Raw genomic sequence first — 26,213 nt, forward strand, 5'->3', positions numbered from 1 at the left:
AAAATGAATGCCAACATTGCATTTGCCTTCCTGACTACTGACTCAACCTGTAAGTTTACCTTGAGGGAATCCTGGACTAGAACTCCCAAGTCTCTTTGCACTTCAGACTTCTGCATTTTCTCCCCATTTTGAAAATAGTCCATGCTGTTATTCTTCTTACCAAAGTGCATGACCTCACACTTTCCCACATTGTACTCCATCTGCCACTTCTTTGCCCACTCTCCTAAACTGTCCAAATCCTTCTGCAGCCTCCCCACCTCCTCAATACTACCTGCCCCTCCACCTATCTTTGTATCATCTGCAAACTTAGCCAGAATGCCCACAGTTCCTTCATCGAGATCATTAATGTATAAAGTGAAAAGTTGTGGTCCCAACGCTGACCCTTGCGGAACACCACTTGTCACCAGCTGCCATCCTGAGAAAGATCCTTTTACCCCCACTCTCTGCTTTCTGCCAGACATCCAATCTTCTATCCATGCTAGCATGTTGCCTCTAACACCATGGGCCCTTATATTACTCAGCAGCCTCCTGTGCGGCACTTTGTCTAAGGCCTTCTGGAAGTCCAGGTAGATAACATCCATTGGCTGTCCTTGGTCTAACCTGCTCGTTACTGCCTCAAAGAATTCTAGCAGATTTTCCCACCTTTCTCCCTCTCACTCCCTATCTTATTCATCCCACCACACACTCACACTTTTACCCACTCCTCCTTTCTCTCTCTCATTCCCTGTTGGTTTCTCTCACTATCACTCTGTCTCTCTCTTCCACTCCTCCTTCTCTCTCTCTCTCTCTCTTCCCTCCCTCCCCTCACTGTCTGTTTCTCTCCCCAGCTTCCTCTTTTCTCTCTCTCTCTTTCCTCTCTCTCTCTTTCCTCTCTTTCCTCTCTCTCTCTCTTTTCTCTCTCTCTCTCTCCCTTTCCTATCTCTCTCTTTTCTCTCTCTCTCTTTTCTCTCTCTCTCCCACTCTCTTTTCTCTCTCTCTCTCCCTCTCTCCCCCTCTCTCCCCTCTATCTCTCTGTCTCCCTCTGCTTGGCCACACTGAATCTGCAGCTGAAGTTCATTTCCACTCCTTTCCAAAGACCAAACTTTTCCAGATGCTTGTTTTGATTTCCCTCAGCTCTGAATGGAGCGGTTGCTAACAGTGACGCCTATTGCTAGTAATCCCTCAGCTGACGTCAGGGAAACTGGAAGCCCCGGACTGCCCATCGATTGCTATCAAGTGAAGGGTGTTCATCTCGTTTCCTTCCTTGTCACTCTGTCGATTGTTCCCTGCCTTCACTGCTCACGTTTTCTCCCTGCCCATCTCCTCTTTGTTTACACACTTCTTTGTCAACATCTTGCATTTGTATAATGCCTCTAAATATAACAACCCACTCACTATATAAGAGTGTCATCTAACTAATATTTAACACTGAGCAATGTGAGATATATAGGACAGGTTTCCAGATGCTGGGCAAACAGGGTGTTTTTCAGCAATGTAGCTTTGTTACTCTTCTCTGGACTGAGGGTATTACTGGCTGCACAAGTATTTGTTGCCATTCTGTAATTAGGGAATCGGATGGATTTTTACAACAATCGATGATGAATTCTTGATCAGTATTACTTGAGGAAGGATGTACTGGCACTGGAGGGGGTGCAGAGGAGGTTCACTAGGTTGATTTCAGACTTGAGAGGGTTGAATGATGAGGAGAGATTGAGTAGACTCGGACTATACCCACTGGAATTTAGAAGAATGAAGGGGGAATCTTACAGAAACATATAAAATCATGAAGGGAATAGATATCATAGAAGCAGCGAGGTTGGTTCCACTGGCGGGTGAAACGAGAACAAGGGGGCATAGCCTCAAAATTCGGGGGAGCAGATTTAGGACTGAGTTGAGGAAGAACTTCTTCACTGAAGCGGTTGTGAATCTGTGGAATTCCCTGCCCAGTGAAGCATTGAGGCTACCTTGAATGTTTTTAAGACAAAGATTGATATATTTTTGAATAGTGAAGGAATTAAGGGGTTAAGGTGAGTGGGCAGGTAAGTGAGTCCAATGAAAAGATCAGCCATGATCTTATTGAATGGCAGAGCAGGCTCAAGAGGCCAGATGGCCTGCTCCTTCTTGTGTTCTTATTACTGCTTACTTTCAATTCCACATTTTATCCATTGAATTTAAATTTCCCTCGCTGCTGTGGTGGCCTGGCACTGGAATTATGCCACAGATCGACCATGATCTAATTGAATGATGGAATGGACTTGAGGGGTTGAATGGCCTCCTCTTGTTCTAGAGTCATAGAGCTGTACAGCACAGAAACAGACCCTCCGGTCCAACTCATCCATGCTGCGCAGATATCCTAAACTGATCTTGCTCGTGTCCAAATGTCTTTTAAGTGTTGCAACTACTTGCAGCTACCACTTTCTCTGACAGTTCATTCCACATATGACCATCCTCTCTATGAAAAGGTTTCCCCTCAGTTCCCTTGTAAATCTTTCCCCTCTCACCATAAACCAATGCTCCTGTCTCTCACCACTGACGTCGGGCTCACTGGACTTCAGTTCCCTGGATTTTCCTTGCAGCGTTTCTTAAATAGAGGCACAACCTTATCCACCCTCCAGTCTTCCGACACTTCACCCATGGCTGTAGATGATACAAATATCGCTGATAGGGGCCCTGCAATCTCTTCCCTAGCTTCATCACAAATGTCCTAGGATATGCCTGATCAGGTCCTGGAGATTTATCCAGCTTTATGCATTTTAAGACCTCCAGTACCTTCTCTTTTGTAATGTGGACTGTTTTCAAGCCATCACTATTTATTTCCCCAAGTTCCCTAGCTTCCTTGTCTTTCTCCACAGTAAATACTGATGCGAAATATTCATTTAGTATCTACATCTATGCTGCTTTCCCCTGAGAGGCCAAACCACTCCCAACAGGATACAAAGTGGGATATCTGTTTGAGATGGGGGTGACCACTGAGGACTCCTGTACTTCCTTCCTGAGCCTTTGACTTTGTCTGATGGTTCCCCATTCCCTTTCTGCCTGTGTAATCCTCACCCGTGGTGTGACCACCTCGCTAAACGTGCTGTCCATGACATCCTAAGCATCGCAGAACCTCCACGGTGAGATCACCCACAGCTCCAGGTCTGGCTCCAAATTCGAAAAGTCGTTAGCCATTAGTTGCAGCTGGAAACACTTCCTGCCACACCTAGCCGTCAGGGACATTGGGAGCATCCCTTATTTCCCACATGGCACAGGAGGAGCACACTGTGGGCCTGACGTCTCCTGTCATGATGTCTCTATAGCTTGTTACTACCTTTCAGTGAATTTAATCAAGCTGGGGACCTTTCTTTGTTTCAAACACTTCTTGTACAATTAAAAGCCCCTCCTTTTACTTAACCTGATATATTATACTCTTAAAAACTGTTAGAAAATACCCTGCAGTTATCACTTACCAATTGGCTGTTTCTGTTGGAACTGTTCACTTTCTGAATTGCCCAAACTGAGACTGAGCAGTGCACTCAGTCTTTCAGCTCCTCAGTCTCACCTCACTCTCTGTTTTCAACCAACTCCAAAGTACTCTCATTGAGCCAAGCAGCACTCACAGGGCAGCCTTATCATTTTAATTGGGTGACTGCTTTGCAGAACATCTACATTCTGCTTGCAAAAAAGACCCTGAGCTTCCTGTTGCCTGCTGCTAAAACACACACCCTGAGATAACAAGGTGTAGAGCTGGATGAACACAGCAGGCCAAGCAGCATCAGAGGAGCAGGAAGGCTGACGTTTCGGGCCTAGACCCTTCTTCAGAAATGGGGGAGGGGAAGGGGGTTCTGAAATAAATAGGGGGAGGGGGGGAGGTGGATAGAAGATGGATAGAGGAGAAGATAGGTGGAGAGGAGACAGACCGGTCAAAGAGGCGGGGATGGAGCCAGTAAAGGTGAGTGTAGGTGGGGACTTAGGGAGGACGGACAGGTCAATGGGGTGGGATGAGGTTAGTAGGTAGGAGATGGGGGTGGGGCTTGAAGTGGGAGGAGGGGATAGATGGGAGGAAGGACAGGTTAGGGAGGCGGGGATGAGCTGGGCTGGTTTTGGGATGCGGTAGGGGGAGGGGAGATTTTGAAGCTTGTGAAGTCCACATTGATACCATTATGCTGCAGGGTTCCCAAGCGGAATATCAGTTGCTGTTCCTGCAACCTTCGGATGGCATCGTTGTGGCACTGCAGGAGGCCCAGGATGGACATGTCGTCTGCGGAATGGGAGGGGGAGTTGAAATGGTTCGCGACTGGGAGGTGCAGCTGTTTAGTGCGAACCGAGCGTAGGTGTTCTGCAAAGCGGTCCCCGAGCCTCCGCTTGGTTTCCCCGATGTAGAGGAGGCCACAACGGGAACAGCAGATGCAGTATACCACATTAGCAGATGTGCAGGTGAACATCTGCTTGATGTGGAAAGTCTTCTTGGGGCCTGGGATGGGGGTGAGGGAGGGGGTGTGGGGACAGGTGTAGCACTTCCTGCAGTTGCAGGGAAAAGTGCCGGGTGTGGTGGGGCTGGAGGGGAGTGTGGAGCGGACAAGGGAGTCACGGAGAGAGTTGTCCCTCCGGAAAGCAGATAAGGGTGGGGAGGGAAAAATGTCTTTGGTGGTGGGGTCGGATTGCAGATGGCGGAAGTGTCGGAGGATGATGCGTTGGATACGGAGGTTGGTGGGGTGGTGCGGGAGGACGAGGGGGATTCTGTTTTGGTTGTTACTGCGGGGAGGGGGTGTGAGGGATGAGTTGCGGGAAATGCGGGAGACACGGTCGAGGGCGTTCTTGACCACTGAGGGGGGGAAGTTGCAGTCCTTGAAAAACGAGGATATCTGAGATGTACGGGAGTGGAATGCCTCATCCTGGGAGCAGATGCGGCGGAGGCGAAGGAATTGGGAATAGGCCACCACCACCACACCACCAAAGACATTTTTCCTTCCCCACCTTTGTCTGCTTTCCGGAGGGATCACTCTCTCCGTGACTCCCTTGTCCACTCCACACTCCCCTCCAGCCCCACCACACCCGGCACTTTTCCCTGCAACCGCAGGAAGTGCTACACCTGCCGCTACACCTCCCCCCTCACCCCCATCCCAGGCCCCAAGAAGACTTTCCACATCAAGCAGATGTTCACCTGCACATCTGCTAATGTGGTATACTGCATCCGCTGTTCCCGTTGTGGCCTCCTCTATATTGGGGAAACCAAACGGAGGCTTGGGGACCGCTTTGCACAACACCTACGCTCGGTTCGCAATAAACAACTGCACCTCCCAGTCGCGAACCATTTCAACTCCCCCTCCCATTCCGCAGACGACATGTCCATCCTGGGCCTCCTGCAGTGCCACAACGATGCTACCCGAAGGTTGCAGGACAACTCATATTCCGCTTGGGAACCCTGCAGCCCAATGGTATCAATGTTTACTTCACAAGCTTCAAAATCTCCCCTCCCCCTACCGCATCCCAAAACCAGCCCAGCTCGAACCCGCCTCCTTAACCTGTCCTTCCTCCCACCTATCCCCTCCTCCCACCTCAAGCCGCACCTCCATCTCCTACCTACTAACCTCATCCTGCCCCCTTACCTGTCCGTCCTCCCTGGACTGACGCATCTCCTCCCTACCTCCCCACCTACACTCCCCTTTACTGGCTCCATCCCCGCATCTTTGACCTGTCTGTCTCCTCTCCACTTATCTTCTCCTCTATCCATCTTCTATCCGCCTCCCCGTCTCTCCCTGTTTATTTCAGAACCCCCTTCCCCTCCCCCATTTCTGAAGAAGGGTCCAGACCCAAAACATCAGCCTTCCTGCTCCTCTGATGCTGCTTGGCCTGCTGTGTTCATCCAGCTCTACACCTTGTTATCTCAGATTCTCCAGCATCTGCAGTTCCTACTGTCTCTGAAACCCTTTTCCAGTAACATCTGTTTTTGTTCCTGATTTACAGCATCTGCAGTTCTCTCAGTTTTTATTTAGGGAGTAGTCAGGAGCTGGAATGTTCCACTTGAAGGGTTGCTGGATCTCGAGTCCATAAGGATTTTTAAAATGAAGTTTGCAGGTTTTGAGAATGAGGAATTTATAGGTTAAAATCATGAAGTGGGTGATTGGGACTAAATATGACAGTTCTTGTGGTGAGATGAGGTGTTATTTGGATAAGTCTGCGCTCCCTCTCAGTATAAGATCCCCTTTCTCAGTAGCAGGACCCAGAATTGAATATGGATTCAGAATTGGCTGACCCTTAGAAGACAAAGGGTGGTAGTGGACGGAAAATATTCAACATGGTGCTCAGTTACGAGTGGTGTACCACAAGGATCTGTTCTGGGTCCTCTTCTATTTGTGATTTTTGTAAATAATTTGGATGAAGGAGTGGAAGGGTGGATAAGCAAGTTCATGGATGATACTAAGGTGGATCGCGTTGTAGACAGTGCGGAGGGCTGTTCTAGGTTACAAAGGGACATTGATAGAATGCAGAGCTGGGCTGAGAAGTGGCAGATGGAGTGAGGTGATTCGTTTTGGAAGGACGAACTTGAAAGCAGAATACAGGGTAAACGGAAAGATTCTTGGCAGTGTGGAGGAGCAGAGAGATCTTGGGGTTCATGTTCACAGTTCCCTGAGAGCTGCCACCCAGGTAGATAGAGTTGTTAAGAAGGCGTATGGTGTGTTAGCTTTCATTAATAGAGGGATTGAGTTCAAGAGCCGTGAAGTTATGCTCCAGCTATACAAAAGCCTGGTTCGACCACATCTGGCGTATTGTGTCCAGGTCTGGTCACCTCATTACAGGAAAGATGTGGAAGCGTTAGAAAAGGTGCAGAGGAGATTTACCAGGATGTTGCCTGGATTGGAGGGAAGGTCTTACGAGGAAAGGTTGAGAGAGCTAGGGCTTTTCTCTTTAGAACGATGAAGGATGAGAGGTGTCTTGATAGAGGTGTACAAAATGATCAGAGGTATAGATAAAGTGGACAGCCAGAGACTTTTTCCTAGGGTGGAGGTAGCTATTACGAGGGGGCATAGTTTTAAAGTGAGTGGAGGTAGATATAGGGGAGACGTCCTAGGTAGGTTCTTTACTCAGAGAGTGGTAAGGGCGTGGAATGCATTGCCGGAGAGGGTAGTGGAGTCAGTCTCATTTGGGGCATTTAAGTGGCTATTAGATAGGCATATGGATGATAGTATAAGGTAGCGATGGAGGTTAGATAGACCTTAGGTTTAGGGTAAAAGTTCGGCACAACATTGTGGGCTGAAGGGCCTGTACTGTTCTATGTTCTATGTTCTATGTTCTATATACCCCAGGGCAGGTCTAACCACAAAATTGAACATCTTGCTGCTTTTCAAGTTAAAATGATGTCATAGAGTCATATAGATATACAGCACAGAAACAGACCCTTTGGTCCAACTCATCCATGCTGACCAGATATCCTAAATAAATCTAGCTCCATTTGCCAGTATTTGGCCCATATCCCTGTCAACCCTTCCTATTCATATACCCATCCAGATGCCTTTTAAATGTTGTAATTGTACCAGCTTCCACTACTTCTTCTGGCAGCTCATTTCATACACGCACGACCCTCTGCGTGAAAATGTTGCCCCTTAGGTCCATTTGAAATCTTCCCCGTCTCACCTTAAACCTATGCCCTCTAGTTTAGGTCTCCCCCACCCTGGGGAAAAGGCATTGTCTATTTCGCCTATCCATGACTCCCATGATTTTATAAACCTCTATAAGGTTACCCCTCAACCTCCGACAGAAGGAAAATAGATCCAGCCTATCCAGCCTCTCGCTCTCGCTCAAACCCTCCAAACCTGGCAACATCCTTGTAAATCTTTTCTGCACCCTATTCAAGTTTTGCAACATCCTTCCTATAGCCGGGAGACAAGAATTGCACGTGGTATTCCAGTAGTAGTCTAACCAACGTCCTTTACAGCTGCAACATGACCTCTCAACTCCTATACTCAATGCACTGACTCGACTGAAATATTTTCCCTCGGACAGAACAGTCAAACCTTTTTCCTTCCACCAATAATTGCCAATGATATCCAGATTCTGATGACTCTACTGATTCTGTCAGAACTTGTTTTGAGATCCCAGACTGCAAATTATTGTCAATTAATATCTCAGGCACCAGACACAGTTCCATGTAAACCTGGGAATGAAGAGGAGTGAGCAGGGACATGTTCTTTACAAAGAAAAGGAGTATGTTCCAGCCTTACCCTTTTGATACATTGCCAGGAATATTGGGAGTTGATGAATATTGGGAGTTTTCTGTTGGTTTCATGATGGCTCATCTAATCAGAACTGACTCACCAACCAATCAGCATCCTTTTCTCCTGTAGTATAAATTGTTGTGATTGGTTGAAATTTGGCATTCTTGCATTTTGTCCTGATAAGTGCAAGATGAAAAGCTTCAACAACATCTCTCTGCTCAGCAAGTTTTGTACAATCAAGTGATAGTTTCTTGGTGGATATTGAATATAAACCTCAGGACTAAAATCTGACAAATCTCTGTGACCTGATGCCCTATATCCACAATTCTAAAAGAGGTAGCTCCAGAGATAGTAGATATACTGATTACATTTTTCCAAAACATCTTAGATTTTGGAATGGTCCCACAGTATTAAAAACGTAACTCCGTTATTCAAGAAAAAAGCGAGAGAAAATGGATCTAGAAACCAATTAGTCTGAGATCAGTCATTGCAGAAATGTATTATTAAGGAAGTCTTAAAATGCGTTTTTAAAATATATTACAATTAGACCAAGTCAACATGGGTTTCCAGAAAGGAAATCCTGTTTGAGTTTTTAGAGTGTGTAACTCATGGAATAGATAAGACCAGAATCAGTAAATGTCATACAGCTGGATTGATAAAGGATTTTGATAAGGTGCCACAGAAAAATGACAAGATAAGGGTTTAGGGAGTTGGGGTAATGTATTAACATGGACAGATGGTTGGTTAACAGGCAGGAAGCAGAGAGTGGGCACAAATAGGATGTTTTCAAGTTGATAGGTTGTGATATTGGAACACTGCAAGGCTCGGTGCTGGGGCCTTTGCTATTTATAATCTGTAGTAACGACTTAGTGAAAGAAACAGAGAGTAATGTATCCACAACAACAACAACAAAGTTGTTGGAAAAGCTCAGCAGGTCTGGCAGCATCTGTGAATGAAAAAACAGAGTTAACGTTTTGGGTCTGGTGACCCTTCCTCAGAGCCTCAGAACAGTTATGAGGAAGGGCCATCGGACTCGAAACATTAACTCTGTTTTTTCCTTCACAGATGCTGCCAGACCTGCTGAGCTTTTCCAACAACTTTGTTTTTTTGTTCCTGATTTACAGCATCCGCAGTTCTTTTGGTTTTTATTTAGTAATGTATCAATGTTTGCTGATGATACAAAGGTGGGATTGCACGCTGTGAGCAGGATACAGAGAGGTGCAAAGTGATAGAAACAGGTTAAATGAGTGGACATCAAGGTGGGGGGGCGCGTGCAAGGTTATTCATTCATTGAAAGCATACCAGAATATTTTGTGAAAGGTGTGAAATGTGTAAATGTTGAAGTTCAGAGAAGCTTGGTATACTTGCACAAGAAACAGAAAGTCAGTGTGTTAAGTTCCAGCGAATAATTGCAAAAACAGATGTTATGTTGGCCTTTATTGTTCGGGGATCCAAGTACAGGAATAAGAAAGTCTTACTACAACTATATTGGGGCAATTAATAAGCCCACGCAGAGAATCTTTTGAGGAATTTGGAACACCATACTTAGAAAAGTTGAAAACTGGAGCAGGAGTAGGCCATTCGGCCATTGAATATGATCATGGTTGATCATCCAACTCAGTCCCCTGTTCCTGTTTTCTCTCCACACCCTTTGAACTTATCTTGGAGGAAGTCCAGTGAATGTTCATTAGATCGCTCCCTGTGATGAGCGAGCTGTCCTGGAATGACAGGCTGAGGAAAATGGGTCGATGTTCTTGGGAGTTTGGAAGAATACAAAATGTGTACAAAATGATCAGAGGTATAGATAGAGTGGACAGCCAGAGACTTTTTCCTAGGGTGGAGGTAGCTATTACGAGGGGTCATAGTTTTAAAGTGAGTGGAGGTAATTACAGGGGAGACGTCAGAGGTAGGTTCTTTACTCAGAGAGTGGTAGGGGCGTGGAATGCATTGCTGGAGAGGGTAGTGGAGTCAGCCTCATTAGCGGCATTTAAGCGGCTATTAGATAGGCATATGGATGATAATATAAGGTCGGGGTGGAGGTTAGATAGACCTTAGGTTTAGGGTAAAAGTTCGGTACAACATTGTGGGGCGAAGGGCCTGTACTGTGCTGTACTGTTCTATGTTCTATGTTCTATGTTCTATGTTAATACAAGATGACCTCATTGAAACCTATGTAGTTCTGAAGGAGCATGACAGGGTTGACACTGAGGGGCTGCTCTACCCATTTGGGGAATTTAGGACACAGGCACACAGTCTCAGGATAAGGGAGTAATCATTTAGGACTGAGGTGACGAGAAAGGTCTTCGCTCGGAGTGGTGTGAATCTTTAGAATCTCTGCCCCAGACAGTTGTGGGTCCTCCATCATTGAGTATATTTTTGGCTGGGACAGACATAGTTTTGGGGAATTGAGGGAGATGATGAGATGGTGGGCAAGTGAAGTTGAAGTCCAAGGCCAGCTAAAATCGTATTGAGTAGTGGAGCAGGTTTGATGGGCTGAATGGCCTACTCCTGCTCATATGTATTGTATTCTTGTTTTCATGGCAGTGGAGTACACAATAGATAAATGTGAGGTTAGCCACTTTGGCAGGAGGAACATAAGTGCAAAGCATTTCTTAAATGGCAATTGTGGATGTACAAAGGGATGTTCATGAGAATAAAGAACAGGAGAAGGTCACTGTGCCCTTGAACCTTCCGTGGTATTCCATACAGTCATGGCTGGTAAGGAAAAGTCAGGGAACAATAGACCAGTGCGCCTAACATGGTGGCTACATTGTTTTAGGGGATTCTGAGGGACAGGATTTCCATGTTATTGGAAAGCCAAGGACTGATTGGGGATAGTCAACGTGGCTTTGTGTGTGAGAAATTGTATCTCACTAACTTGATTGAATTCTTTTGAAGAAGTGACGAAGAGCATTGACGAAAGCAGAACGGTAGACACTGTCTACATGGACTTCACTAAGGCGTTCATCAAGGATCCTCATCGTAGACTGGTTAGTGAGGTTAGATCACACAGGATCCGGGAGAACTAGCCATATGGATGCAAAATTGGCTAGAAGGTAGGAGACACAGGGTGGTGGTGGAGGGTTGCTTTTTGCACTGGAGACCTGTGACCAGCAGTGCGCCACAAAGATTGGTGCTGGGCCCACTGCTTTTTGTCATTTTCTATAAATGATTTGGATATGCATATAGGAGGTATGGTTAGTAAGTTTGCACATGACACCAAAATTGGTGGTGTAGTGGACAGCAAAGAAGGTTACCTCAGAGTACAACGGGACCTTGATCACATGGACCAATGGGCCGAGGAGTGGCAGATGGATTAAAGTTTTGGCAAAGATCTGTAGCTCGGGTTGTGGGGTGAGGTTGTTGACTTGCTCGCCGAGCTGGCTTGTTCTTGTTCAAATGTTTCGTCACCATGCTAGGTGACATCATCAGTGGAGCCTCCACTGAAGCGATGGTATTCTACTCCACTTGGAATTTATACTCTCCGGTCTGTTATGGTGAGTAGTAACATTTCCGGTTTTGATCTGTTTGGATTTGTATATGGGGTCCAATTCTATACGTTTGTTGATTGCATTACGGGTGGAGAACCATGCCTCTAGGAATTCCTGTGCGTGTCTATGTTTGACATGGGCTACGATGGTTACGTCATCCCAGTTAAACTGATGGCCTTCATTGTCTGAATGTCTGAATATTAAGGAGAGTTTGTCGTGCCGTTTAGCTGCGAGCTGATGTTCATGTATTCTGATGGTTAGTTTCCTTCCTGTCTGTCCGATGTAATGTTTGTGGCAGTCGTTGCACGGTATTTTGTAAACCACATTCATTCTGCATGTTGTGGGAATGGGGTCTGTAATCCTTGTGAATGTTTGTCGTAGAGTGGCTGTGGGCTTGTGGGGTACACGTAGTCTGGTTTCTAAGGTTCTTGAGTAGATTTGTAGCTCGGGTTGTGGATGCTGTGGTTGGTTGGCTCGCCGAGCTGGTTTGTTAGTTCACAGACGTTTCATTACCATGCTGGGTAACATCATCCGATGAAGCGCTGTTGTATTTTTCCCCCCCTAGTATTTAAACTCTGGGGTCCGTTGGATTTGATTACCTCATTTCCGGTTCCTCAAGGAATTCCCATTCTTGTCTCTGTTTGGCCTGTCCTAGGATCCTGGTGTTGTCGCAATCGAACTGGTGGTTCTCTTTATTCAGGTGAATGGAGATGAGTGAGTATTGGTTGTGTCTTTTTGTTGTCGGTTTGTTCATAATGACGGTCATGCGCCCTTTGTCTGCTGTTAGGGTTATGATGTTTTTGTCTTTCTTGAGTTTACCTAGTGCTTTTCTCTTTGACATGTTCAGGTTGTCCCCATTGTTCCTTCTGTGTAGTGTAGGGATTATAGTTTGTCGAATGGCTTGTTGTGTTTCGTCCGTGAGTTTGTTGTCTTTTAATGTATTCTCCAGGGCGGCCATGAAGTCTGTTCTGTTCGCATCTTTGTGGTTATTGTTCAGTCTGCATAAATAGCCCACAGCCACACTATGACAAGCACTCATAAGAATTAAAAACCCCATTCCCACAACATGCGGTTTATAAAATACCGTGCAACGACTGTCACAAACATTACATCAAACAGACAGGAAGGAAACTAGCCATCAGAATACATGGGCATCAGCTCGCAGCAAAACGGCACGATGAACTCTCCTTAATATCGGTACACTCAGACAATGAAGGCCATCAGCTTAACTGGGGCAAGGTAACCATAGTAGTCCAAGCCAAACATAGACACGCACGGGAATTCCTAAAGACGTGGTTCTCCACCCGTAATGAAATCAACAAACATATGGAATGGGACCCCATATACAAACCCACACGGATCAAAACCGGAAATGACAGAACTCACCATAACAGACCGGACAGTATAAATTCCAAGCAGAGTAGAATAACAGCGCTTCGTCGGAGGCTCCACTGATGATGTCACCTAGCATGGTGACGAATTGTCTGAACGAAAACAAGCCAGCTCGGCGAGCAAGTCAACAACCTCAGTGGCAGATGGAGTTTAATTTAGATAAATGTGAGCTGTTGCATTTTGGTAAGGCAAATCAGGGCAGGACTTATGCATTTAATGGTAGGGTTCTGGGGAGTGTTGTGAACAAAGACCTTGGGGGAGCAAATTACTACAGATTTGGAATCTGTACTGAAAACAGAAAATGCTGGAAATCACAGCAGGTCAGATAGCATCTGTGGAGAGACAGCAAGCTAATGTTTCAAGTCTGGATGACTCTTCATCAGAGCTTGGTGTGACCTTGGGGTGCAGATTCAGAGTTCCTTGAAGGTGGAGTCGCAGGTGGACAGTGCAGTGAAGAAGGCATTTGGTACACTTGCCTTTATTGGTCAGTGCATTGTGTTCAGGAGTTGGGAGGTCATGTTGCATCTGTACAGAACATTGGTTAAGCCACTTTCAGAATACTGTGTGCAATTCCGGTCTCCCTGCTACAGGAAGGATGTTGTGAAACTTGAAAGGGTTCAGAAAAGATTTACAAGAATGTTGCCGGGGTTGGAGGGTTTGAGTTATAGGGTAAGGCTGGATAGGCTGGGGCTATTTTCCCTCCGTTGGAGGTTGAGGGGTGACCTTACAGAGGTTTATAAAATCATAAGGGGCATGGATAGGGTAAATAGACAAGGTCTTTTCACCAGGGTGGGGGAGTCCAAAACTAGAGGGCATAGGTTTAAGGTGAGGGGGGAAAGATTTAAAAGGGACCTGAGGTACAACATTTTCATGCAGAGGGTGGTGTGTTTATGGAATGAGCTGCCAGAGGAAGTGGTGAGGCTGGTATGATTACAACATTTAAAAGGCATCTGGAGGGGTATACGAATAGCAAGGGTTTAAGAGAGAAATGGGCCAAATGCTGGCAAATGGGATTAGATTTATTTAGGATATCTGGTTGTTGCGGACGAGCTGGACTGAAGGGTCTGTTTCCGTGCTGTATCTCTCTATGACTCTATTACCTGCTTTTGGGGCAGTTGCAGCCAGATGAGGTAGAGAGTAATACTTTTCCAGCAGAGTAACAGTCTCGCCTGCAGCTGACCCTGGGACTCTGAGCGAATCACCACCATCGCAACCGAACTGGCCTTGGTGTGTGGAAAATTTGACACAGGAATATTTGCTGCAAATTGTTTTGTGATGTCTGTTGGGAATTCTGGTGAAGGGGCCTCTGCCTGTATACTGTCTGTGATATTCACTGTGATAGTGACGGGAGGCTGAGGTAGGGCCAGCAAAACGATGCTTAGATCTCAGTAACGTCCACTGCGTGGGATCCCAGAGTGAAAGCGCACACTGTGGGAGCCTCTGGTCTGACAATGTTTCTGTGTTTGATTGTGGGAGATGAGACCTTGGCACTTACATCTTACTGTTGCAGCTGAGTGTCTGGCTAGGCACCAGAAAAAGGCTGGCACCTTCTTGGAGGACTGCAATCACACCCAGACAGAAAAACAGCAGTTTTCCTCCCTTTGCAAGGACGGACCTGCATTTATCTAGGGCCTTTTGGGATGTTAGCATATCCCAAAAAGCCCTATATAAATACAGGTCCGTCCTCGCAAAGGAAGGAAAGGTATGTTAGCATATCCCAAAAGAGATCTGCAGTTTTTGGAGTGTGTTCACTATTGTACTGAAAGGAACCAGTGATACACAGCAAGATCCCACAAAGTGCAGTGTGATGCTGAGCAGATTGTTTTATGGCTGAGCTTGGCTGAAGTTAAAATGTTGACCAGAACATGAGGGATAACATCCCAACAGCTCTTCCATCAGCTGGGGTGGAAAAGCAACAGGAGGAGGCCATTCAGCTTCCCCCACTCAGGGCCCAGGTTCAGGGTCCCTCCTACTCCGAGTTCAGTCCCTGCCCCCTCCCCGCTGTGTTCACTCCCTGCGGCCCCCACCACCCCCTCCCGATCTCAGTCCCTAGCCCCACTTCGAGCTCAGTCCCTGGCCACACCCTGAGAGCTCATTCCCTGCCTGCCCCCCCAGCTCAGTCCCTGGCCACGCCCTAGACTCAGTCCCTGCACCCACCACTTTCCCTGGCCCCACTGCGAGCTCACTCCCTGGCCCCACCATGAACTCAGTTCTTGCTCCCCTCCGAGTTCAGTCCCTCACCCCCAAAGCTCAGTCTCTGCTCCCTTTCCCCCCAGAGCTTAGTCCCTGCCCCCTCCCCCTGAGCTCAGTCTCTGCTGCCCCTGAGTTTAGTCTGTGCCTTCTGAGAGAACAGGGTTATTGCAAGAGCCGATTCAGCCCCTCTTACACCTGTTACCCAGGAACAGGAGGAGGCCAGCCTACAGCTGATCATGTGTTAATGTTAGTCTGAGCAGTTTCCCTTTATTCATGTCACTGTTTCCTTTTATCACTCGAAAAACTTTGATTAAATTACCTCATTCCTCAAAACTCAAACATGTTCATGTGACTGATTCTTGTACTGTAACCATTTCAACAGCTCCAACATTGATCAGGTGAATTTGCGTTTTCATCTAGAAGGACAAGGGCAACAGATACATGGGAACACCACCCCCTGCAAGTTCCTCTCCAAACCACTCACCATCCTGACTTGGAAATATATCGCTGTTCCTTCACTGTTGGTGGGTCAAAATCCTGGAATTCACTCCCTAAGGGCATTATGGGGTTGCAGTGGTTTGAGAAGGCAGCTCATTACTGCCTTCTCAAGGGGCAACTAGGGATGCTTAATAAATGCTGGCCCAGCCTGTCATGCCCACATCAGATGCATGAAGAAAATCAGATCCTCTAGATGACATGTAAGCAGAATCTCTCACTTCCTGCACTTTGTATCGCAGCTCCTTAGGGATAAACCAGGGGCTGGCACTGAGGCCAGAAGTTCATCTTTTTTAAAGCAGGGTTCACCTTTCGACTAATCCCAGGAGATGTTTGCCAAACAGAAACAATGCGATAAGGATATGGGAAAAGAAGTAGGAGATTGGCTCGAAGTCAAATGCTCAGTGAACTGGTACAGATATGATCGTTTCTGAACTGGGTTAACCTGGGAGTAACAGGGTAAGTGCTGGGTGTGGAATTCAAACCCAGGGCTGGAAACCTAGGAAATAATCTGCCTTGGTCTTAATGCTTTTCATTTTTTATTTGTTTTCTAGATTTTGCACTGTACAGTAGCTGACTTGGAGCAAGAGCCAGTGTTTAGCGTGCAATGCCTCATCCGAGTGCTCCCCCGACTTATGAAGAATCAATTAATCCATTGTACCCACCCTCGGGTGAGCCTGGACCCCACCCTGCCTACCCCCCTGGGGGAAATGCCCCTTACCCCCCTGGGGGAAATGCCCCTTACCCCCCTGGGGGAAATGCTCCTTACCCCCCTGGGGGAAATGTCCCTTATCTGCCTGGGGGAAACTCTGCCTTCCCATCAATGTTCCCTCATTCAGGAAATCCGATGGGACCTCCAGTGATGCCAACAATCCCACTGAACCCTGCCTGGCCAGGAGGGAACCCAGGTGAGCTGACAACAATGGGTGGGGTGGGGTGTTGGGGGTTGTGAGGGGGTTAGTGGGGAGTATAGAGGGGTTGGTGGGATATGGCTTTTTACCTGGTGGATGGTTTTAGAGGGAGGTGGATTTTTACCTGGGAGGTGGTTTTTGATGAGCGAAATAACACAGCGCTCAATAAGAGATTTAAGATTTCCTGTTGGGATTAGAATATCAACTGCTCAATAAACTTCCCCCTTCCTGAATTCCCACCCTGCCCCTCCCATGCTGAGTCCCAGAAATGAATCAGTTCTGCTCTTATTGCTAAGGGATTGGTTTCCCTTTCACAAACTGGTCAAATAAGGCAACTGACCACCTTACATCGGAGCAATGAGTAATTATTCTGAATGAGTCCGAGCAGTACAGATGTAACAAATGACTTTAATGTGACATAGAATTTATTATTTTGGGGAAGATTGAGTTGCAAACCAAGATTTAAAGTTTTTATTTTCCTAAAGCACACTTTGTTCATCAAGTTTATAAAAAGTCCAAATGTGACATTACATAATCTGCCTGGGCAGTACATTAAAGTGAGTATGCAGTCCCTCATTGTACTTGTGTTACACGGTATGTTTACAGATTAGGGAAGGTGACTTGGTTAGCTCAATTGACTGGACAACTGGTTTGTGATGCAGAATCACGCTAACGTGGGGAGGTGCTGGCCAAGTGGTATCATCGCTAGGCCGTTAATCCGGAGACCCAGCTAACGTTCTGGGGACCTGGGTTCGAATCCATCATGGCAGATGGTGGAATTTGAATTCAATAAAAATCTGGGATTTAGAGTCTAATGATGACCAAAAATCTGTTGCTGATTGTCGGAAAACCTATCTGGTTCACTAATGTCCTTTAGGGAAGGAAACTGCCATCCTTACCTGGTCTGGCCTACATGTGACTCCAGACCCACGGCAATGTGGTTGACTCTTAACTGCCCCCTAGGCAATTAGGGATGGGCAATAAATGCTCATCCTGTGAATGAATAAAAAAACAGTGTGGGTTTGATTCCTGACTGGCTGAGGTCACCATGAAGCGCTGCTCCTCCTCAGTCTCTCTCCTTGCCTGAGGCATGGTGACCCTCAGGTTAAACCACCACCAGCTGCCTGCTGTAATGTAGTAAAGGATTATGTTGACTTTATCTTTACCATCGAAACATGAAAAATATTTTTTAAATTAATCTGGTTACTATTTTCTGACACACCTCTGGGCAGTCTGGACTTGAACCTGGACTAGAGGCAGGGACATTACCACAACAAGACCTTTAGAGTCTGTGTATGTTTCATGTACATTCTGTGATGTGTCCAGTCCCCAGAGGTTTTCACTGAGACCATTGAGGAGGAACACCCTCGATATTTCCCCCATTCCCACATCTGCAGCAGCTCCCCCAAATGTCAGTGTGTCCCTCAGTACTCAGCTCTGGAGCTTGGAATGTGCCAGTCTGCAACATGCAGCAGCTGGCAGCGAGTTTTGAGCCCAGGGCATAGAGCATCTGTCACTGGCTGATTATCCTCCAGCTGCAGCCCTTTGTCTGTGTGTGTGCTCACAACAGAGCACGAAGACCCATGTCACAGAGTTGAGTCAAACCATGATAAAAGATAGAAAATAGGAGCAGGAGTAAGCCATTCGGCCCTTCAAGCATGTTGCACCATTCAATATGATTATGGCTGATCATCCAACTCAGTCCCCTTTTCCCACTTTCACCCTCATACCCTTTCATCCCTTTAGCCCAATGAACTATATCTGCCTTCTTCTTGAAAACATTCAATGCTTTGGCTTCAACTGCTTTCTGTGGCAGGAATTCCACACGCTCCCCACTCTCTGGATGAAGACATTTCTCCTCATCTCAGTCCTCAAATGGTCTACACTGTGTCCTGACACAGTGACCCATTGCAACTCCCTCCTGACCTGCTGTGTTGTCCAGGCAGGATCCTGAAAGAGCAGGGAGACAGGTTCTACCTCAATGCAGCTGCCTGTTGGAGATGGTGAAATGTAAGCGAGAACCAGATGAGGCATTATTGGCCAGAGTATAATGGTCAGGATGGTCAACCGATTAAACTACCCATTAACAGTGGGAAGATGTACTTATTAGAATACGAGAACTTTCCAACATTTATTGCCTGCCCCTAATTGCCCCTTGAGAAGGTGGAGGTGAGCTGCCTTCTTGAACTGCTGCAGGCCATGTGCTGTAGGTAGACCCAAAATGCCCCAAGAAAGGGAATTCCAGGATTGTGTCCCACTGACACTGAAGGAACGGTGTTATATTTCCCCTAAAGGGCAGTATTGTCGCAAGTGGGTATCAGAGACAGTGTAAAACTACAGGCAGAAGCTGTCTGTCAATGCCCAAACCTTTCTCCCTAATTCCCACCACCCTCACTCTCACCCTCATCCGGACCCTCACGCCGACCCTTGCCCTCACCCCGACTCTTGCCACGAGCCACACCCTCGCCCCGACCCCGACTCTCACCACGAGGATAGAAAAGGCCCTTCATCCACTGTGGCTGTGCTGCCCTACCTACACTAGTGTCACTATCTCGCAATAGGCCCATAGCCTTGAATGTTTTATTTCAAGGGCTCATCCGAGTACGTTTTAAAGATTTTCAGGTTCCCCAGCCTCCCAGGCAGTGCATTCCAGACGCCTACCACTGTCTGGGAGAAAAAAGTTTTTCTTCAAATCCCTTCTAAATGTCCTGCCTTTCACTTCAAAATAATGCCTCGTTGTTCTTGATCCTTCAACTAAGGGAGCAGCTGCTTCCTATCCCCACTGTCCATGACCCTGATAATCCTATACCCCTCCATCAGGTCCCCCTCTCAACCTTCAGTGCTCCAAGGATGATAACCCGAGCTTATCCAGCCTCTCTTCCTTGCTAAAGTGCTCCATCTCAGCTGCTTCCTGGTGAATCTCATCTGCATCCTTCCAGGGAAATCACATCCTTCCAATAATGCAGTGACCAGAACTGCACACAGTGCCCCAGCTGTGATCCAAACCAGAGTCCTGAACATCTCCCTGCTCTTATTACCGCGACTGATAGAGGCAGGTGTCCCGTATGCCTCCTTAACTCCCTGATTAACCTGTCTGGCCACCATAAGGAATCTGTGGACAAGCTCTGTTCCCTCTGTTCTTCTGAGATTCCTAGTGTCCTGCCATTAGAAAGCTCAGAAGCTTCCAGTTAGCACCAAGATTTTGGAGTGTGGAATTTAGGCCTTTTTTTTTGTTCATGTGTGTCTCTGGCTGGGCCAACATTTATTGCCTGTCCCTAGTTGCCCCTTGAGAAGGTGTTGGTTAGCTGCCTGCTTGAACTGCTGCAGGCCATTTGGTGTAGGTAGACCCAAAATGCCCCAAGAGAGGGAATTCCAGGATTGTGTCCCAGTGACACTGAAGGAACGGTGATATATTTCCAAATCAGGATGGTGAGTGGCTTGGAGGGGAATGTGCACTCACTGTCCTGGCTTGGGAGTGTAACTCTGTTCCTTCTTCTGGGATATTTCTTGCCCCTTTGACTCAGAAGGTGACAGTCAGTGAACGGGAACAACCTCAGCAACCCTGCTCCTTGGGTTTACCGTCCTTTTCCTACATTGATCTTCACAAAAAGGTGGGAAGGAGTTTCTTTTTAGGTGATGCCCCTTGTTAGAGAGCAGTTTGGGAGAGGGAGTAGTAACCAGGGCAACCTGCTAGCCAGTGGGTGTGTTGGGGACATGGTGAAGGAGTGTGAGTGGAGGGGGTGTTTGGGGGGTGGGGGGGGGGAGGGTTTGCACTGTCTGTGTGGGAGTGTGAGGCGGTCTCGTGCTCTCTTTATAAGGGAGGGGGTCTCTCGCTCTCTCTCTTTCTCTCTCACTCTCTCTCTTTCTCTTGGTGTGAGGGGGAGGGTGTCTCACTCTCTGAGTGGGAGTGTGAGGCAGTCTTGCTGTCTCTCTGTGAGGGAGGTGGTCTCTCTCTCTCTCTCTCTCTCTATATCTCTGTCTCTATCTCTGTTTCTGTCTCTCTCTTTGTCTCTCTCTGTGGGGGTTGGGGGCGAGGGTAGTCCCACTGTTTTGTGGAGCTGCATTGATTTGTTAACTCTCTCTCTGTGCAGGTGCCTATGGCAGCTCTGGGGCAGGGGCAGAACCAGAACCAGAACATGGTAACCAGGGATTTACTGCTAGTTCCTGGGATGATCGGAATGTTCGCCACACATTCATCCGAAAGGTAGGAGCCAGAGTGATAGCATTAATTTGCACAGGAGGAATCAATCCCTGGAAATGTTTCCAAGGGAAAAGATTAGTGGATGGATGTAGTCAGGGAGAAGGTAGCTGGGAGGGATTAATAGAACTGATTATTCCAGTTTAGGATGTAGGGAACACTAACTGGGTCAGCATTTAATTGCCCCGGATAAGGTGGTGGGGAGCGATCTACCAGGCTGCCTTGGTGGAGATGGTCATTGCCTGGCACTTGTGTGGCGCAAATGTTACTTGTCACTTGTCAGCCCAAGCCTGGATATTGTCCAGATCTTGTTGCATTTGAACATGGACTGCTTCAGTATCTGAGGCGTCATGAATGGTGCTGAACATTGTGCAATCACTAGTGAACGTCCCCACTTCTGACCTTATGATGGAGGGAAGGTTACTGATGAAGCAGCTCCGATGCTACCCTGAGGAATTCTAAGGACCTCTTGTGGTGCAACGTAAGTGTTCCCACCCCTGGATTGGGAGGTTCAAGTCCCATCTGCTCCACAGGTGTGTAATAACATCTCTGAACAGGTTATTAGAAAAATAGGTACCCTGAGGAGTTCTAAGGTGCTCTTATGGTACCGTGGTAGTGTCCCTATCTCTGGATCAGGGGCCTGGGTTCAATTTCCACTTGGTGCAGAGGTGTGTAATAACATCTCTGAACAGAGGTGATGTGGAGGTGCTGGTGTTGGATGGACTAGAGTGGACAAGGTCAGAAGTCACACAACGCCAGGTTATAGTCCAACAGGTGAATAGTCTGTGCTCTGAAAGCTTGTGATTTCAGATAAACCTGTTGGATTCTAACCTGGTGTCATGTGAGTTCTGACCCTGAACAGACATGTTTGATTAGAAAATATCTACCCTGAGGAATTCCTGCAGAGATGTCTTTGGAGCTGAAAGTACTGACCTCCAACAACGACAACAACTTCCGATGTGTCAGGTATGACTCCAACCATAGAGTCATAGAGTCTTAGAGTTATACAGCACAGAAACAAACCCTTCGGTCCATCCAGTCTGTGCTGAACATAATCCTCCACTAAACTAGTCCCACCTGCCTGCTACTGGCCCATATCCCTCCAAACCTCTCCTCTTCATGTACTTACCTAAATGTCTTTTAAACATTGTAACTGTGCCCACACCCACCATTTCCTCCAGAGGTTCATGTGAACTGCTCTCTGTGTAAAACATTGCTCCTCATTTCTTTTCTAAACTCTCTCCTCTCACCCCATCCCAGGCAAAAGACAACTACCATTAACCCTATCTATATCTCTCATGATTTTATAAACTTCTATGAGGTCTCCTCCCCATCTGCTATGCTCCTGTGAAAGAAAGTCCCAGCCTGTCCAGCCTTTCTTTAGAACTCAAACCTTCGATACCCGGTAATATCCTGGTAAACCTGTAGCAGAGCATTTAGCCCCCTGACACCTATTTACTCCAGTTTTGCCAGGGCTCCTTGATGCCACACTTGGTTGAATGGAGCCTTGATATCAAGGGCTGTCACTCTCACCTCACTTCTGAGATTCAGCTCTTTTGTCCATGTTTGAACCAAGGCTGTAATGAGGTCAGGAGCTGAGTGGCTCCGGCAGACCCCAAACTGGGCATCACTGAGCAGGTTATTCCTGAGCAGGTGCTGCTTGATAGCACTGTTACTGACACCTTCCATCACTTTACTGATGATCGAGAGGAGACTGATGGGGCGGTAATTGGCCGGGTTGGGTTTGTCCTGCTTTTTGTGTACAGGACATATTTGGGCAATTTTCCACATTGTCGGGTAGATACCAGTGTTGTAACTATACTGGAACAGCTTGGCTGGGGGAGCGGCAAGTTCTGGATCACAAGTCTTCAGTACTATTGCCGGAATGTTGTCAGGGCCCGTAGCCTTTGCAGTATCCAGTGTCTCCAACCGTTTCTTGATATCACGTGGAGTGAATTGAATTGGCTGAAGACTGGTATCTGTGATGCTGGGGACCACTGGAGGAGGCCAAGATGGATTGTCCACTCGGCACTCTGAGAATGCTTCAGCCTTGTCTTTTGCACTGATGTGCTGGGCTCTTCCATCATTGAGGATGGGGATATTTGTGGATCCTCCTCCTCCAGTGGGTTGTTTAATCATCCACCACCATTCACAACTGGATGTGGCAGGACTGCAGAGCTCAGTCTGATCTGTAGGTTCTGGGATCAGTTAGCTCTGTCTATCACTTGCTACTTTCAGTGTTTGGTGTGAAAGTAGTCTTGTTTGATGGCTTCGCGGATTCACACCTCATCTGTAGGTATGCCTGGTGCTGCTCCTGGTGTGCCCTCACACATTTTCTTCCACATGGAGTATGAGTTGTGTTTGTGAGTGCCCCATGGCCTGTGTGTGGTTCAGTCAGGACCCTCCACCCTTCGTCTGGCTCTCAAGTCGATCAGCTCTGGGAAGGGTCGAGATGAATGTGGCAGAACTCAGGGATAGGGACTGTGAGGTTCTTGAGCAGGTTGGAATAAGTAGTGAGATGGTATTGGAGGTTTTGGTGTGCTTAAGAGTAAAAAATCCCCAGGCCCGGATGGGTTGCAGTGGAAGACGAGGGAGGAAACTACAAGGGGTCCTGACCCAAATTTTCAAATCATCCCTGGTCACAGGGGAGGTGCCAGTGGACTGGAGGACAGCTAATGTGGTTTGATTTTACAAGAGGGCAGTAGAAATAGACCAGGGAACTGTAGACCAGAGAGTCTCACATCAGTGGTAGGGAACTACTGCAGAAAATTAATCTCCATTTAGCGAAGCAAGATTTGATCAGGGATAGACAATGTGGCTTTGTCAGAAGGAGATCATGACAGACAAATCTGATTGAATTTTTTGATGAGGTGACCAAGTGTTTGGATGAGGGTAGTGCAGTTAACATAGTTTATTTAGCAAAGCCTTTAATAAGGTCCAACATGGGAGACTGATACAGAAGGGAATAACTCATGGGATCCAGGGTAACTTGGCATGTTGGGTCCAAAATTGACATGAGTATCAGGAGACAAAGGGTGGTGGTAGAAGGCTGTTTGTGTGACAGGAGCCCGGTATGCAGTGGTGTACCACAGGGGACAGTGTTGGGTCCCTTATTATTCACAATATTCAGAAATGATGCAGATGAGAACGTGGGCGTGAGGTAGCAGAGCGGTAGTTGTTATAAGTAAGTTTGTAGATGACACAAAGATTGGCTGGGGTGGTTGACGATGAGGAGGGAGGGTGTGAGGTTACAGGAGGGTGTAAAAGGATTGGTCACATGGGCAGGTCAGTATCAGATGGAATTTAACCCTGAGAAAGTGTGAGGTGATGCACTTTGGAAGAAGGAACAAGGAAAGGGAACACTCATTAAATGGCAGGATACTAAAACTCAGAGGAACAGAAGAATCTTGGAAAGCTTGACCACAGATCCCTGCAGGTGGCTGGACAGACCAATAGGATGGTTAAAGTGGCATACAAGATAGTTCTCTTTACCAGACATGGCAGAGATTTCAAGAGCAGGGATGTTATGTTGGAGCTGTACAGAACTTTGGTGAGGCCACAGTTGCAGTACTATGTGAAGTTCTGGTCCCCAAAATAAAGGAAGGATGTGATTGCACATCAGGGGTGCAGAGGAGATTCACCAAGATGAAGCATTTCAGCAATGAAGAGAGGCTGGATAAGCTGAGGTTGTTTTCTTTGGAGCAGAAAAGGCTGAAGGGGGACCTGATGGAGGGGTACGATCATAAGGGGCACGAACAGGGTGGGTAGGAAGCAGCTGTCAAAGGGTCAAAAATAAGGGGCATCCTTTCAAATTGAAAGGTGGGAGATTTGAGCAAAGGTTTTTTTTTCTTTATTCATTCATGGGATGAGGGTGTCACTGGGTAGGCAGCATTTATTGCCCATCCCTAATTGCCCAGCATCAGCAGTTCTTACTATCGCAGTTAAGAGTCAACCACATTGCTGTGGGTCTGGAGTCACATGTAGGCCAGACCAGGTAGGGATGGCAGTTTCCTTCCCTAGAGGAAATTAGTGAACCAGATGGGTTTTTCCGACAATCAACAATGGATTCACAGTCATCATTAGATTCTTAACTCCAGGTATTTATTGAATTCAAATTCCACCATCTGCCATGGTGGGATTCGAACCCAGGTCCCCAGAACAATATCTGGGTCTCTGGATTAACAGTCCAGCGATAATACCACGAGGCCGTCGCCTCTCCTATTCACACAGAGGATGGAGGGTGTCTGAAATGCACTGCCTGGGAGAGTAGGAAACCTCACAATCTTTAAAAAAATACTTGGATGAGCACTTGAAATGTCATAACATGCAAGGCCTATGGGCCTAGTGTGAGATAGTGGGACTAGTGTAAGTAGGTCAGCACAGCCACAATGAATGAAGGGCCTTTTCTGTGCTGTATGATCCCAAGACAGGGAGCATTAGGTTGAAATAGAGTGGCTTGGAATGCCTTGTTTGCATCCATTAATGTGCACATTTTCTCTCCCCATCGCCCCCTCCCTTGCTCCCTTTCTGTCCACTCCATTTCCCTACCCCTCCCGTTCTCTCTCTCTCTAACCCTCCCGCGCTCACGCTGTCTCTCTCTCTCTCTCTCTCTCTCTCTCCCACGCGCGCGCTCTCTCTCTCTCCCCCTCCCGCTCTCTCTCCCTCTCTTTCTCTCTCTCTCCCCCCCTCCTGGTCTCTCTCTCTCTCTCTCTCTCTGTCTCTCTCTCTGTCTCCCTCCTGGTCTCTCTCTCTCTACCCCTTGCTCCCTACCGTTCCTTCTCCCTCTTTTTGCCGCCTTGTATATCTCTCTCTCTCGCTCGCACCCCCATTCCCCTTACTCCCCTTTCACTCTTTCTCTCGTCCACACCCCCCAATCTCTTCCTACATCTATCCTTCTCTAACCTTTCCCCCAACCTCTCCCTCCCCACATCAATCTCTTCCCACAGGTTTACATGATCCTTACGGCTCAGTTGTTGGTAACTTTTGGGATTGTCGCCATCTTCACATTCAGGTGAGCTAGAACTGAGCAGGTGTGATCCCAGGAAGTTCAGATCTGTATCCGTTTCTGCCTGCACTGAGGCCAGGAGCCAGGCATGTCCTGACTTCGGCAGGAGTCTGCCTGCTACACCTGGGGGTGGGTGGCGCAAATTAGCAATTTCAGGAATTTTATTTGAAACAGCAACACATTCTCACCTTCCAGACAGTCACCGAAACAAAACCAAACCCAGGATTCTCGCATAACATCTCTCAGTGCTGGTATTGTCAGTGCTGAGGGAGCGCCGCACTGTCGGAGTGTCAGTGCTGAGGGAGCGCCGCACTGTCGGAGTGTCAGTGCTGAGGGAGCGCCGCACTGTCGGAG

General features: G+C 47.3%; 1 protein-coding gene across 5 annotated transcripts in view; it reads left to right on the forward strand.

The window, feature by feature from the left end:
- LOC109923832 (protein lifeguard 1-like) overlaps positions 1 to 26,213 on the forward strand; it is a 49,684-nt gene that overhangs the window by 22,545 nt on the left and 926 nt on the right. The window contains exons 1-4 of one of the 5 annotated variants that reach the window (XM_048598534.1): positions 11,073 to 11,230; positions 16,300 to 16,653; positions 20,748 to 20,860; positions 25,801 to 25,865. In XM_048598534.1, coding sequence (XP_048454491.1) covers positions 16,353 to 16,653; positions 20,748 to 20,860; positions 25,801 to 25,865 — 479 coding nt within the window. In that variant the 5' untranslated portion in view covers positions 11,073 to 11,230; positions 16,300 to 16,352. Of the gene's footprint in view, positions 1 to 11,072; positions 11,231 to 12,354; positions 12,380 to 14,096; positions 15,775 to 15,811; positions 16,205 to 16,299; positions 16,654 to 20,747; positions 20,861 to 25,800; positions 25,866 to 26,213 lie in introns of those variants that run through there. The other 4 variants (XM_048598535.1, XM_048598537.1, XM_048598533.1 and 1 more) reach the window with 4 other exon arrangements.

Source organism: Rhincodon typus, chromosome 7 (assembly GCF_021869965.1).
Source record: "Rhincodon typus isolate 14 chromosome 7, sRhiTyp1.1, whole genome shotgun sequence".
Lineage (NCBI taxonomy): Eukaryota > Metazoa > Chordata > Chondrichthyes > Orectolobiformes > Rhincodontidae > Rhincodon > Rhincodon typus.